The 15,868-nt window shown below is 34.9% G+C and overlaps 1 protein-coding gene across 2 annotated transcripts in view; it reads right to left on the reverse strand.

Moving 5' to 3' along the window:
* Positions 1-15,868, reverse strand: part of nkain2 (sodium/potassium transporting ATPase interacting 2) — a 314,135-nt gene that overhangs the window by 12,174 nt on the left and 286,093 nt on the right. For both annotated transcript variants that reach the window (XM_056445621.1, XM_056445622.1), the window contains exon 5: positions 6,805-6,865. In XM_056445621.1, the coding sequence (XP_056301596.1) occupies positions 6,805-6,865 (61 nt within the window). The remainder of the gene's footprint in view (positions 1-6,804; positions 6,866-15,868) is intronic.

Here is a 15,868-nt window from a genome sequence, read left to right on the forward strand (position 1 = left end):
GTGTGTTTCAGTGTGATGATAATAACAAATGGATAATCATCATTGAGCCCATCTGATATCTATTTCTCACTGCCGGATGGATTATATGCTAGGCTAACGTAGCGAAAATGGACAGGATTAGCAAAAGACCCCTGTGTCAGGGCCCACCAGCTGTTTCAGGTCCTGGAAGCCTGAGTATCTGGGCTTTCCACGAAGGTAATAAAGGCTGTGATAAAGATCCAGGCTTTGGCAATCAGAGGCTGTTTCCTTGACTGGCGAACACAGGAGATAAGCTGAGGAATTAGCTGAGAGCTCCTCTCTTGCATCTCAAGCAGAAGGCGGAGGCCAGACTGGACCCATTATCATTCTGATGATAGATTTTAGGGGGCATAAACCTACAAATCCCCTAATCCACACAGGTCTCAATATGGAATCGGAACTCTGTCCTGATCAGTGATATCTGTGGACCCGGAGAGGTCAGACTGAAAGATTGATCCCGAGCGCTCATGTCTAACAGGACACTGTGTGCATTTCAGCATCTCAACATTTGACTACTGGTACCCTATTTTACATTATTCCTGAATTAAAAAGCTGCCTTTTGATTTGAAATCAGGTGTGACATCTACAGATATGCAGTTGGTTAATGATCAGCCAGCCAGCCAGCCAATTTCCCCTTTCTGGCTGCTCTTTCCATGAATGAACTATGTAGAAGCACTGTCCATGCGTGTTTCCTTGTCAGTTAGTAACGCTATATTTCATTGCACAACATTAGTCTATCAGGCTTTTTGGTTAAAAATAGAGAAACTACGGTTTAATTTGTTATTATTAGATTATTTGTAAATTTCACCTCTCCTGCTGTGCATAAACTAAGCTGTTGAATGGTCAGCGTATGAGGTGGCTAAGCTAAGCTAGCTTCAATTTTGATTGAATTATTCTCTAATCGGTTGCCTATCATGTCGTGAATATACCCCTGTAGAGCATACTGCAGTCCTTTTTTGTCTGGCATTCTCGGATATCTCACCTGTTCACCAAAAATGACATTATATCCCTGGCAATGTCTGACACCGACGCATACACATTGTAAAAGCCATGCCAGGCACAAAGCTTGACTGGCGTAGCAACAGTAACTAAGGAGGGCGGGGCTTAGCGAAGGGTCAATTAACACATATATAGGAAAAGTCAGGGTACTATAGTTACACGGGTTTCAATTTAACAAAGTTATTAAATTACACAATTAAAAACTGTCAAAATGATTGCCTCGGTAGTGGTAGTGTTAATAAAAGATTTATTTATTCTATTATTTAGTATATTACAATTTTCTAATTTGGTAATTTATGAATATTGGTTCCGTTTAGCCCTTACTAACAATGTCAAAAGCAATTGCTCTTTAATAAATGGAAAGATTAAAGGATCAGCATTTATTTGACAGACATTATAAATGTCTTTTAAAATGCTAAATATAAAATGATGAATAAGTAAATACACAAACACCCACTCACACAAAATAGCATTAAAATGGAAAACAGAGATCAAATCAAAAAGAAAATGACGTTATACGCTGCACTTCATAACATTCTATAGTTAATGTCCTTTACATAAATATGTCTGCAGGGGGTAAATGTTAAAACAGCCTGCCTCCAGGCAGATATGTGCTCTTAAACAGCTTTTAAAACATTCCCCTTTCCAACAAAACAAATATCTCAAGTTGCTTTACTGCTGAAATTCCTTCCAGCTACTCCTGCCAAGATAATGGAAAATGCTAGGATCACTGATCCAGTAATGAACTAAAAAAAACAACATACAAATACCATCAACTCTGTGCAAGCTGACACACCAAGGGTCTATACAAGCCACCTTGAGCCACAACATTAGCATTCAAAGACACACAAAGAGCAAAATGACACAAATAGCCATTTATTCTGTTTTAAGCGACACATCCCAAAAAGCAGCCATTTCGGTGGCAGCGGCGCTGCAGGGAATTAGGCTGAGATGGACGTTTTCTCCTCACAGCGTCCATATAGCAAAGCTTTATGAGTTTTATTGTTTCAGCTTCGCCCTTCCCAAAGCTCTTCCTCTGACAAAGGCATTTGTAAAAAGCGCACGCAGCGCACAAACACTATCAGCACGAGCTCCCACCTCCATGCTAACCGCAAAGCCTGATTGCATTTCCCCAAAGGAAAGCCTTAACCTCATTTCCTTGTAGACGCAAAAAAAAAGTGTTTCCTCGCAACTTGCACGTATCAACACTTCCTAATTCTCTCTCTCTTGCTTGCTTTTTCTGGTGCGCTCAGAGGCAGAATCATTTAAATACTGTCCTTTCTTTAAAAGCACCCTAAGACATTCCCCTTGATAGTAGCTGTAATTACTTGCGGACCGTGCTGATTGGTTTGAGCTGTTCATTACCTTTACGGAGGTGCTTCATGTACTATATTAATTAAAGCCGTAATGGCCAATATGGCTTCCCGATTAGTGTTTCCACATGCCTCAGGGATCAAGCCATCAATATCTTTGGCCTGCTTGGAGGATTCTGAGCCTTAACAACTACATTTCTCTGAAAAAAATACTAAAGATACTAACATCACCGTGAGCCGTTCACTCAAACTAGTGGTTGATTGATTGGGGAGACTTTTTCGAGAGGGATTTCCAATTACACAAATGTTCCTAAATCTCTCCTAATGGCTGATTAAGACCATCAGGAAGCTCACTGGACACCCTGAGCACTGCTGAATTATGTTGGATGAAGTGGTGGGTGATGGGTTTTTGTGGTGTGAAGCTCAGCGCATTTGACTAATCAAATGCCAGTAAACTGAACTTTCCGAGAGGATGAAATTATACAGTTTTTGGACACACTGCATGCTTAACTGGAATTTTATTCTAAAGGCAAAAAGGTTAGCCAGTACAATCTGCATATTTTTAGGCATTTAAGATGCAATTTTTTCAGCAACGAAAAACAGATTAAATATGCAACTAAAATAGTCGGTAGTATTTTAAAGTACGCACACACTCTGTCAATCATTTACTATTTACTATCAAAGATTATTATTAGTTATTCATAGCATTTTCCAAAAAAAGATAATGGCATTGATACTGCAGGTTTGTATATATATATATATATATATATATATATATATATATATATATATATATATATATATATATATATATATATATATATATATATATGTATATATATATATATATGTAATCTATGTTAGATTAGTCAACCCCAAAAGACAAAACTGGAACTAATCTAACAAAATAAAACATAATATCACTGTACAAGAATGAGTACACCCAAACTAGTCATTCATTAATTTTTCTTCGGTTTTGTCCCTTATTTATCAGGGGTCGCCACAGCGGAATGAACCGCCAACTATTTCAGAAAATGTTTTACGCAGATGATACGTAACCCAGCCGCAACCCAGTACTGGGAAACACCCATTCACTCTTACATTCACACACACTCATACACTACGGCCAATTTAGTTAATCCAATTCACCTATAGTGTATGGATGTTTTGGATTGTGGGGGAAACATGGAGAACATGCAAACTCTACACAGAAATGCCAACTGGCCCAGCGGGGACATGAACAAGTGCTAACCACTGAGCCACCGTGCCGCCCCAAACTACATTTCTTTAAATAAAAATTATATATATATATATATATATATATATATATATATATATATATATATATATATATATATATATATATATATATATATATATATATATATATACACACCTAGGTTCCATGGAAATAACTGCCTCAGCCTACATTTTAGCAAAACATCAAATTTGCTCTGAGTTTGTTTTGCTGCATGCTTCAGATGACAAATCTGATAAGAGATAGATAAGAGATGCAAACATATTCGATTACTAATTATAAACACCACAAAGCTGTTTAGTGGTTTTTATTTGATGTTGTGCTGAATCAAATAAACCTTTATTCACTTATAATACGTTAACAAAAATATACTGTAGGCTGAAGGATATATTGCTGATGAGCATGTGTTGATATATAATTTACCACTCTACTGCAAGTTCCAACAGCGAGTAAAAATCGGTGCCGGTGAGCATATGAAGCAATATCACGCACCAGTTGGTTGCTAATTTCATTATTGTATTCTAACAATGCTGCAGAATGTGATACATATTTTGTAAAATATAAGTGCTATGACAAGCTACATGTTTTCTTTCTTTTATTTTATTCATCAAGAAACCCTGAGAAGGTTAATAAACCACGCTACTATAAGTAGCACAAACGTTTTTTTATATTAAGGTAGATTACACTGTAAAAAACATCCAAAAATTGACAGTTTTCCGTATTTTGTGATTCTTGTTTTTATATTTAATTTTTCTCCACATATAACAATGCTTTCCATTGCATTATGGGACCTTTTAACCTTGAAATGTTGAAAAAAGTGACTTTTATTTACATTTTTAATGTTTAAAGTGAGAAGGGCATCCGCTGCGTAAAAACATATGCTGAATAAGTTGGCGGTTCATTCCGCTGTGGCGATCCCAGATTAATAAAAGGACTAAGCCGAAAAGAAAATGAATGAATGAAGGTTTAAAGTGATATAATGTCTGTGTTGGATATTACGCTACAAAAACCTTGTAATAAGCTGCCAGTAGATTTTTTTTTATTTTACAGACTTATTTCTCTCTCTATATATTATTTCTTAAACACAATATTATCTAAAACTGCAAACATGTTAATAAAAGTGATTTTGTTCAACTGTAGAGTTGAATTTTCAACATCAAAAGTCGACGGAGCAGAGATTAAGCTCCCATAACGCGATTCACAACCATACTGTAAATAAACAGAAAGCATAACATACGAAGAGTGTTATTTAATAGATATTTTTACAGTGTAATATATGTATTTAATATACATTTATGTAATGTATGTTATAATGTTTGTTATATACATTATAATGTATGTTTTTATGATATAGTAACAACTTATGTTAGTAACACATCTACAACTGAAATTAAGTTTGCTATGAGGAATATATTTTCAAATATATTGAAATAACTGTTATTTTAGATATACTAATATGTCGCAATATCTCTTTTAAGAGACAAACTACAAATAATAAAAATAAAATATATAAGATCATGAACTCCTGAATAAAAAAGCTCATATTTACCCAAATAATCATCATTAAATAGACCCAAAATAGACCCAAATAGACCATCATGCTCCACAGGCTGTACACTGCCACAGGGCTTCTCGTCGTGATCTTAACGTGTACCGAAGGCACTCTGTTTAATGAGAGTCCAGCTCTACAAATACAGCCATGCTTAATTACATCCAGAGTGATGTTTAATGATTCTGATTATAAGATGATAAAACGCACCAAAAATACAGGAATAAAGAGGAGGATGCCTAACAAATAAACCGCCACACACATTTACATGCAACTCTCTGTGTCAGTTTTATCTGGTTAGTGATGAGAGAATGATGAGAACAGGCAAAATAAGGATTGACTCTGCAAGAGAACAACAGTATTGATCTTGTATGCCTGCGTTAGGCTGCATATTCTTGGTTACTGTAGCTCTATTCCTCAAAAGGCTCTCCTAAGAAAAACTTACAAGCATCTGAGGGCAAACACACATTAAATGAATAGTCTGTCATGATCCACATGAGTTTCTTTCTTCTGTGGAACACAATTGGGGAAATGTTGAACAATGTAATACCCAACTGTTCTAATGAAAGGCAAACAACAAAAAGCAGAATAAAAAGTATGATATTTCAAGCCATGGCTTTGTTTTTCATACAAGATTGAAAGTCATGCAGTAAATGGCCAGATTTTTCTTTTTTGGTGAGCTAATCCTAATATTAACAATCAGTCCATGTTCCGGTGTGGGTTATTATGCTTTCTAATCTTTTGTCAGGAAAGAAAGGTGACTAATAAAACCGATCCACATGTCCACAGAATGTTTTCAGGGCTGCTAAATGTGGTCATTTGAGCTTTACAAATGGAACAATTTCCCACTTGCTTTAAAACATCAGGCCACAGGCTGGTCGTTTAGGATCAATAAAGCAATCTTTTAAGATCCTGCAACATCTAAATTCAGATGTTTACCAGGGCATTCAAACTAGGTTAAAGATCTGCCATCTAGAGCTGCGTCTGCTTCATTACTGAACATATAATCCTCCAACAGTGTTATAGCAAAGGGGTCACTCCATAAAATAATTATTTGTGATCATATTTGTAACATGTACCTATCAGATTGACCTTTTGGGAGAGTATTTGAGGAATATACAGTACAGTGCTCAACATAATTGAGTACGTCCCGTTTTGAAAATGCACATTTTTATCCATTTCTCAGTGAATATAGGCAATGTACTTTGGTGCATTTGAACAAAACAGATGTATTAAACATACTGTATATATTTATTAAAATATTTTAGTCACCAAACATCTTTACAAATAGAAAGATAATACATTAAATTTCATGCAAAATATTGGAGAAAAAAATACAAACTACAAAAATTCTATTAATTTTTATTCATCTTTTGTTTGTTTCTCTTGAATTTTGCTCTTTTTACATTTTTTATTTAATATTTTTCCCTAACATAAATTTTGGTTATTGCATAAATATTAAGTTATTGCTAGAATTTTCATTAAAAGAGTTTATATACAGTTTTAAAGCTGTATATATAGCAAAATTAATCTTTTTCTGTTGTTTTCTGACCTCAAAACTGAGGTATATAGTGAACAGTGACTTCTATGTACTGTGTAACATAACGTTACTCCACTACTCTATGTACACACAAATATTTCTGAAGTAATTGTGAAGTTTTACTTACAGCTGTCCTCCTCCTCTGAAATGAGCTTCACAACATAACAGGCATAGATGAACCCAGCAAGCTGCAAAGAGAACAAAAAACAGTCAAATAAATCAAACACCAATGTAAAATAATCAACTGTACTAAACAATTTGCCCCAAGGTTATGTGCAGTGTACCAAAAGGAACTGAAAAACAAATGCATATCATGATTTGGCAAAGTACGATGTGATCTTGGATTAGCATTTATGTTGATCCATTAACATAATTTTTGTTCGAAAATGTAATCTATACCTATTCCCTACCCCTAAACCCAACCAGAACTGTAAATTGTGAGATCCTCGAGCCCGGGCTCCCTCCCGTTGCAGGGCGAGAGGGGAGTCTGAGCTCAGGTAGGTCTCGAGAACTCCCTTGCTTGATAATGGAAAATGTAGATCATCATTAGCCAACTAAGGTCGAAAGTTCCGTCGTTACAAGCATAGTTTGTTGATTTGCCGTTTCCCAAATCCATCGCTCCAACGAACATTCGCAAACTGCGTCGCAAACTTGAGCACTTGAAACTACACCTCTGGAGCTGTAGTTAGAAACACAGTTCCTTGCTGTGTTTTATTCCCACTTATCCCCCCTATGCCCTATTCATTTAGAACACTCTAACATTCAAAGTTGGAATGATTAAAAATAAAAAAGCATATTAAAGTCATCTCTCTTAGGTGTAATTTGCCTTCAAACTATTTTTACAGTTCAGTTTTAGCGATCTTCATGTTTACAATTGTGCTCCCTTCACAGTGCACTTTGAAAACATTGATATAATTTTGAACACAGCCTCATGGCGAAAGCTATAGGTGACCTATTTTTTAAAAGCGGAATTTATGTTACATCTCCAAAGCTTGTGAAAACAGAAAAACATAGCATATGTTAATTCTTTTAATTTATAGCAGATTATTTATTAAGTATCTGTACTGAACATGACATGGGCCTGTTGGTTAGAACTTTCTGCTGTGGTTTACATGTGTCAAATTGTAAAAGTAGACTTTTAATAATAATAATAATAATAATAATAATAATAATAATAATAATAATAATAATAATAATCATCATCATCATCATCAATATTATTATTAAAGTAGGATTTTTTAAATTTCCTAATAAATAATACATTTTAAAAAAGATATATTTTTATTTTTTATTAGAATATACAAAAGGTACACAATTTGAGATGATACAAATACAAAGAAAATGAAACAATAACAAAAATACAAAAAACAACAACAATACAGTCCAATACTGGCAGGTGCTTGTGTTTGTGTGTGTGTGCGTGTGTGTGTGTGTGTGTGTGTGTGTGTATGTGCATGTAAAGGTAACTTGGTAAACAGGTCACAGTACATACAAAAGGAACAATAACAGTCACTAAATAAAGCAAGTAACATCTAGTACTGATACTACTACAGCAATGAATGCTACTACAACATCTACATCAACAACGTCTACTACTTCTGATACTGATTTACTGATTTACATATATTTCAATTAATAAGGAAAACAACTGCATGTTTTTACCAAAACTAATATTGGATTTAATTTTAAATGCGTGTTTGTGTAAAACAATATAATTTGCAAAAAGAAATGATGGGGTTCTTCTCTAGAGAAGTTGTTACTCCACCCCGTTTAGAGCATCATTATGGGCTTTTTACGCTATAACTAACTTGGTTCAAGCGACAAATCTGTGACAGAGAAACTAGGGGTTTTAGGGAACATTTGTCATTACATCGTTCTGATGCATCGTACTATGATAGTTCAGCCGTGAGTTACGTCGTTGTTTGGGAAACGCACCCCAGGCAAGGGATTTGGTGAAGCTTTTATTCTCTTGAATTTATGATGTTCTGAGTATTTAAGGGAAAGGTGCAGAAGGTGCAGACTTATATGCTGCAATGTACTTCTACATGGTCAGGTATTAATCTCTAACTCTTAACTGATGTTGTACATTTCTGAATTGGCTTATTTTGTTTAATTATGTGAATTGAAATGGAAAGTAAAAGCCTGACAAATAAATGTAAAAGTCTTGTTTAACTGTAATATCTCCTGAAATCTTTTAAATCTAGTGGATTGTTTAGGCTGATGTTTCCGCAACCTACGACCAGGATTTGTTCATACATTTAGGCTCAATGGATGAAGCATAGGCACAGAATTAGAGACCTGTTGATTTGTGACATTCACTGACTTAGTATGATATAGTGGCTAAATCAAACTTTCTTTATGTATGAGCAAGCATGGGGTGAATTAATATTACTTAAAGGAAATTAGTTTACAGTTATATCCTCTATCAAAGAACAAGAACTGGCGAGGATGTGTCCGTGAGCAGATGTAACTGGCCAGCATACTGAGTCTAAGCGACTTTGGGTAAACGATGAACCATTAACTGAAAATAAGGATTTATTAACTGATCTAAATTAGACCAAATCACAACCTATAAGGTAATCAGTTTGAATTGGATGAATCCTAATTTAAATTATTGTAACTTGGAGTCAGATTAAATTCGGAGTTGAAAACAAATTAAAATTAACTTTGAAAAATAAAAATATTTCTTTTCACATGTGCTAAAAGGCTTACACGCATTTAACCTTCACCCATGCTGTTAGTTCAGTCAGAGAACTAATCGATGGACCCTTACACTATTAATGATTCTTTCAGTTAATAAGTGTAAAAAAAAACTGTCAGCAGAGAAAACATGCTCATATAATTTGATAAAATAGTGAGCATGTCTAGTAATAACAGATAGAGGGAGGTCGGCTTATTTTCAATGAGGGAACAGGTGTTATGGCTTTCTATCAAACCGAGCCACAGAAAAGACCTCTTTAGATCAACGAGGACAGAGAAATGCTGAAAAAAAGCAGAGATATGGAGCCTCGTCCTCTCCAAAACACTGCACTTTTGAATCATACAAGCACACGGATGCACAAAGCTCCTCTGAATCACTCATCAACATCCGTGTTTAATGAAAAAGACGGGTTTGGGACTTCAGCGGTGATTAAGAGGGATAAACGTGAAATGATGATGAAAAGATGGCATGAGAATACGGAGTACTGTAAACACATTTAATGGACAAACAAAAGGCTCGGATGTGTTGGAGCAGCTCAGGGAGCACAGCTGCTCTTTTTTATAAAGCCTCTTCATCAGTGCGCATGCTGCTGTGTGTTACACCGCTGATTTTATCAAACTGGACTGATTGGACGTCTCTGATCGAATCAAGAGGAATGATGGAGTGGGACACCTTCAAGTCTCTTCATCTGTGCAGCAAAAAACAAGACCTTTAGGATTCCTGGTGTTAGGGGAACTGGGCAAAATTAAACCTGGATTACATAATAAGACCTTTTCCTAAGTAAGGTGACCAGTTGCTTATAAAAGTCTACTTGAAAGCTCTCAATTATCTCGTAAGGAAGAATCAGTTGTGTGATGAGGGTGTAGATACATTTTAGAGTTGAAATGATGCTGTTATTCTTATTAATTGCTGTAGTTTGAAGCTGTGTTGCCGTGTGATTACTTGTATGCAATAATGTGATTCATTGGCCAAAAAATCTAATATTAAACTAAACTAAACTAAACACCTCAATGCAACGTAACGTAACGTAGCGCAATGCAACGCAACGCCATGCAACACAACGCAACTTGTATAACTATAACCTATTTTATATACTTTGTATCACTATACTTATTTTTGTACTTTGGGTGGATTAATACCTTGTTTTGCAATTTAAAATGAATAAATGAATGGAAAAGTATTTTACAAACCAATCAAAACCATAGATATGAGACACTTTGACAATTAAAGTGCCCCTAAATCTGAATGTTTCAATAATTGGGAATAAAACATCTTATAATAATTGGCAACAAAAAGTCTTAAAGGGTCATGAAACCCCCCTCTTTCAGTTCAAGTCTACCTCAGAATTTTTTCAAAAGAGGGGGGAGTGGGCTTGCCAAGCAGAGCAGGGGAAAAAAGAAGGGCTTTTGTCAGTTGGCTGACCAGCTCAAGATAAAAAAAATCTGAAACAAAATGTGAGACGCATGATTTTATAGTTTACAAAGTTAAAATGCAAAAAAATAAACAGTAAGCAGTTTAATGCCATTCCATATATGATAGGCTATTCGTAATTCCATATAACCATAATTTGTAATATTATTATAAAAGATAATCATGTTTATAAACACTATGAATGAGGAGGACTTCTTTCCTTCTCAATCTATGGGTCTGAATGCAGTCAGAGTGGATAGCAGTACAGCAGGTCTCATACCCTATCTATTCCTACCATTAGTCCTGCCGGTAGGCGAGGTGTCTGAATGGTAACGAACTCAACTGATAAAATACAAAGTCCGTCATTCTTCAATTCTCACACCGCTCTACCGAAGAAAATGATTGCTGCATACAAGCAGCTTTGCTGTATCAGTGGCCTTGACAGCATCATGGGGAACAACATGCAACAAACCCCATTCATCATGGAAACAAACACATACAAGCCTTCATGAAAGGCTAAATACTGCCTGTCAGCTTGGCAGGTCTGTGTTCTGTCCATATTAGTCTGTCATTGGAATGCACATGCTCTCATGAATAATTAAGAAGCAAATCTGCTATGAATAATAATGAGAAACCAACGCATCATCACTCCACTAGCAGTTGCGCACTACATCACTGATTTTGATCCTGCCCAAAAAATTATTTTAAACCCGGAAGATGAAATTAGCTGACAAAAACTTAAAATTATACAGTTTTCCCCACAGGTAAACTTGACAGGTGCTTACCTGGTCCTAAATGATGCTCAACACACACAAATCTGTTAAAATTTCAAAAAAGAACTCCAGGGTTTCTTGAACCTCTAGGTTATCTGTTAGCTAGTGTAACTTAACTTATTTATTTAACTTAACTAAACCTAGTTATATACTTTGTTTAAAATACATATTTTAGTACAAACCAATGAAAACACTAGATATGAGAAGCTTTTGACAGTTTAAGTTCCCCTAAAATCTCAATAAAAGTTTTTCTTTGATTGTTGGCATCAAAATGTTAGTCTTAAGGTTATCTGTTTGCTAGCATGCTCTGACATATCTCCAAAACTTTTTAGGGTGACAATGAGACATTCACAAAGTCAGATAGCAATTTTTTATATGGTGAATGGAATATTGGGGTGAATGATGGCTTGTATTCAATTATTGTTACTCAAAATGCTGCACTCCTAATCTGCTCGCACATCATGATTTTGCAAAGTACAATACGGTCCTGGATTAAAACCTATTCTCTACCCCAAACCCAACCATAACTATAAATTATTCCCAAGATCAGAGGTGAATATTAGTTGGCTAACAATCATGTAGAAGTGCATAAACCTAACTATAAGCCTAAATTGCAAGCGTATCCCTTAATTCTGATTGGCTGATTGGAATGTTGTTCCAGGATCAACACTGATGTCCTACTTGGTGAAATCAGGTTGGAGTGGTCTGCTCTGGTCCAGAGATCCAAACACAAAGCAGATCATATATGTAAGTCGATACAGACCACAAAAAAATCAAAGCCATTTATATTCTACACAGAATTTTACTGTAAAACTGTTAAAACACTCAGCATTGCCGTATAGACTTTGAATTGTTGAGTCAGAAGCTCAGCTGGCAGAGATGAGATATAACCAAAACTCTATTGGCCATTTTAAAAAGGGAGGAGCTACTTATATATCCTGCGCTGTATTCATATTGCAGTTGAATTTCTATTAAACATTTAACAAATCTGCGCATTTCAAATCACTTCAGGAGACCGTTATGGATAACACAAAATAACTTGAGCAATGCAATTATTTAATGAGTAACCTGACAATATAACATGCAATTTTTAAAAGCACGCTGTAAAAATTGCTGTTAAATTTACAGTATAACTGGCATTTTTGGTTGCCAGTTATACTGTAAAATTTACAAGTATACCGTAAATAAACAATTGCAATTGTGCTGTAAAACCACAGCACAGTTGTAATTGTTAATTTACAGTGTGCTTGTACATTTTGGCAGTATATACTGTAAAATTTGCCAGTACAAGTGTAAAATTTGCCAACAATACTGTAAAATTTACAAGCGCACTGTAAATTGATAATTACAATTGTGCTGTAAAACTACTTGTAATTGGACTTGTAAAGTCTACAGTATAACTGGCAACTGTATAACTGCCAGTAATACTGTAAAATTTACAGCAACTTTTATAGTGTTCTGAGAGCAAATATACACTGTTAGCAATTTAGCAGTTTGCCAGTAACTTACTGTAAATCAGTTACAGCAAAAATACTGTATTTACATTTACAGCACAATTTATCTTACCGTATGTGTATTTACAGAGTTGTATGTATATCTTTACTGTAAAATATACAGTAAATTTCACAATGCACTAAAATACAGTAACATACAGCATAACTGCCCTACAATAAAATACAATTCACATTACAGTTAAATACTGTGTAATTTACTATTAAGAGTGTACAGTACTTCAACAACCTCCAAAAAAAAGACCACCCAGACAGTTTGTAATTAAGCGGTCGAGCTCCATTTGCTCCTCCATGAGATACAAACTAGTGCCCCGCCAGGGAATGCATCCCATGTTTACCAGAGCGCGTATGTATCTCTGTATCTTATCATTTGAGCAGTTAATTTAACTAAATGCACGGAACAAACAGTCCAGTGCTGCATTCCCACTCCAATCCTGGCGGATAATCACGAAACGGGAGGAAAAGCAGATTTAGGATTCTGAGAATACCTCAAGGTCTCGCTCTTATTTACAGCGAATAATGTCCTGCTCCCTCCTTTTTCTTCCCAGCGGCGGTGGAGAGCATGAGGCCATGCTCACACACACATCCGCATCCAGACGGAGACATTTACATAATACACCACACACAAATGTGAAGGACGAGGGCCGGTGTGATGGTGTCACCTCGACTCAGCACATATATTGAGCCAGACAGTTTTCTGGTCTGCAGTTTCTTGGATACAGGAGCTGGCATGGATGAGGAGACAATGGTGGCGGCGAGCAGCGAGCGTCTGTGTGTTTATGTGTGGAAAAGGGGCAGATTTGAGTTCAACACACACAATACATGCTGCTCTTTTGATTACCTGATGCTATCATCTGTCTGCCCATTGTGTTCACACAAGATGTAAACCAAATTACCAGGCTGTGAATACAGTCATGCTCAAACCGGGTGGAAAAATAAAAGAGAGGTGGAAAGAAAATAAAAAGTTTGAATGGAATGGAAGCAAATTGTTTAAACATCCAGAAAAAAAATATAATAATTGTTTTTTTCTAGTACAAAATATACGCTGTATTTACACTGTAAACAAGACAGCTAAAAACCATATGCTTTTCAGTTGATAATTATATTTATATTTATATATTTAAACCTCAATTGGAAAAAAGTGGTGAGAGAAAAGAAAACAAATTTGTGGTCTTGAAATCTTGAATTACATTTTTAGTAAAAATTTCTTATTTTTTGTATTAAAATATTTATATAAATATATGTAAAATATATAAATCTAGTAAAATATAAATAAAATACAAAATATAGCTAAGAAGTAATATAAAACAGAATATACACACATATACTTACGTAATATATATATATATATACATATATACGTATATATATATATATATATATATATATATATATATATATATATATATATATATATATATATATATATATATATATATATATATATATATATATATATATATATATATATATATATATATATATATATATATATATATATATATATATATATATATATATATACAGTTCTGTGGGTGCAAATCCCTTGTTGATGCCAGAGGTCAGAGGAGAATGGTCAGACTGGTTCAAGCTGATAGAAAGGCAACAGTAACTCAAATAAACACTCTCTATAACCGAGGTATGTAGAAGAGCATCTCTGAACACACAACACACCGAACCTTGAGGCAGATGGGCTACAGCAGCATAAGACCACAGCGGGTGCCACTCCTGTCAGTTAAGAAAAGGAAACCGAGGCTACAATTCACACAGGCTCACCAAAATTGGACAATAGAAGATTGGAAAAATGTTGCCTGGTCTGATGAGTCTTGATTTCTGCTGCAACATTCAGATTGTAGGGTCAGAATTAAACATGAAATCATGGATCCATCCTGCCTTGAATCAACGGTTCAGGCTGGTGGTGGTGGTGTAATGGTGTGGGGAATATTTTCTTGGCACACTTTGGGCTCATTAGTACCAATTGATCATCGTGTTAACAGCCTACTTGAGGATTGTTGCTGACCATGTCCATCCCTTTATGACCACAGTGTACCCATCTTCTGATGGCTATTTCCAGCAGGATAGCACGCCATGTCATAAAGTGCGAATCATCTCAGACTGGTTTCTTGAACATGAGTTCACTGTACTCAAATGACCTCCACAGTCATCAGATCTCAATCCAATAGAGCACTTTTGGAATGTGGTGGAACAGAATATTCACGTCATGGATGTGCAGCTGACAAATCTGCAGCAACTGCATGATGTTATCATGTTAATATTAATATGGACCAAAATCTCTGAGGAATATTTCCAGTTCCTTGTTGAGTCTATACCATGGAGGATTAAGGTGTGCCTAATAAAGTGACCGGTAAGTGTGCACATATATTTATACTGTACACACACACTCACCATTTTTAAAAATGTTATTATAACTATATTATAATTATTTAATTTAATTATTTATTTATATTTATTTATATAAATAATATATATATATATATATATATATATATATATATATATATATATATATATATATATATATATATAAATAAAATCAACTACAATGTTGATTAATAACGCTTTATAATAATCTTCATTATTATGCATACACCTGAAGTGGTATATGCATAATATACCAAGTATATTTTTAGCAAGTATATTTTTGCATATTACAATGCATAATTGCAAAATGTATACATGTTTTATGAACAAAAATGGACATTATAAAGCATTATTAATCCACAATAATATGAATTTATTTTATCTTCAACTCTTGTTCAACTTACAACAGTCAGT

This window comes from Danio aesculapii, chromosome 20, assembly GCF_903798145.1.
Source record: "Danio aesculapii chromosome 20, fDanAes4.1, whole genome shotgun sequence".
NCBI classification, from domain to species: domain Eukaryota; kingdom Metazoa; phylum Chordata; class Actinopteri; order Cypriniformes; family Danionidae; genus Danio; species Danio aesculapii.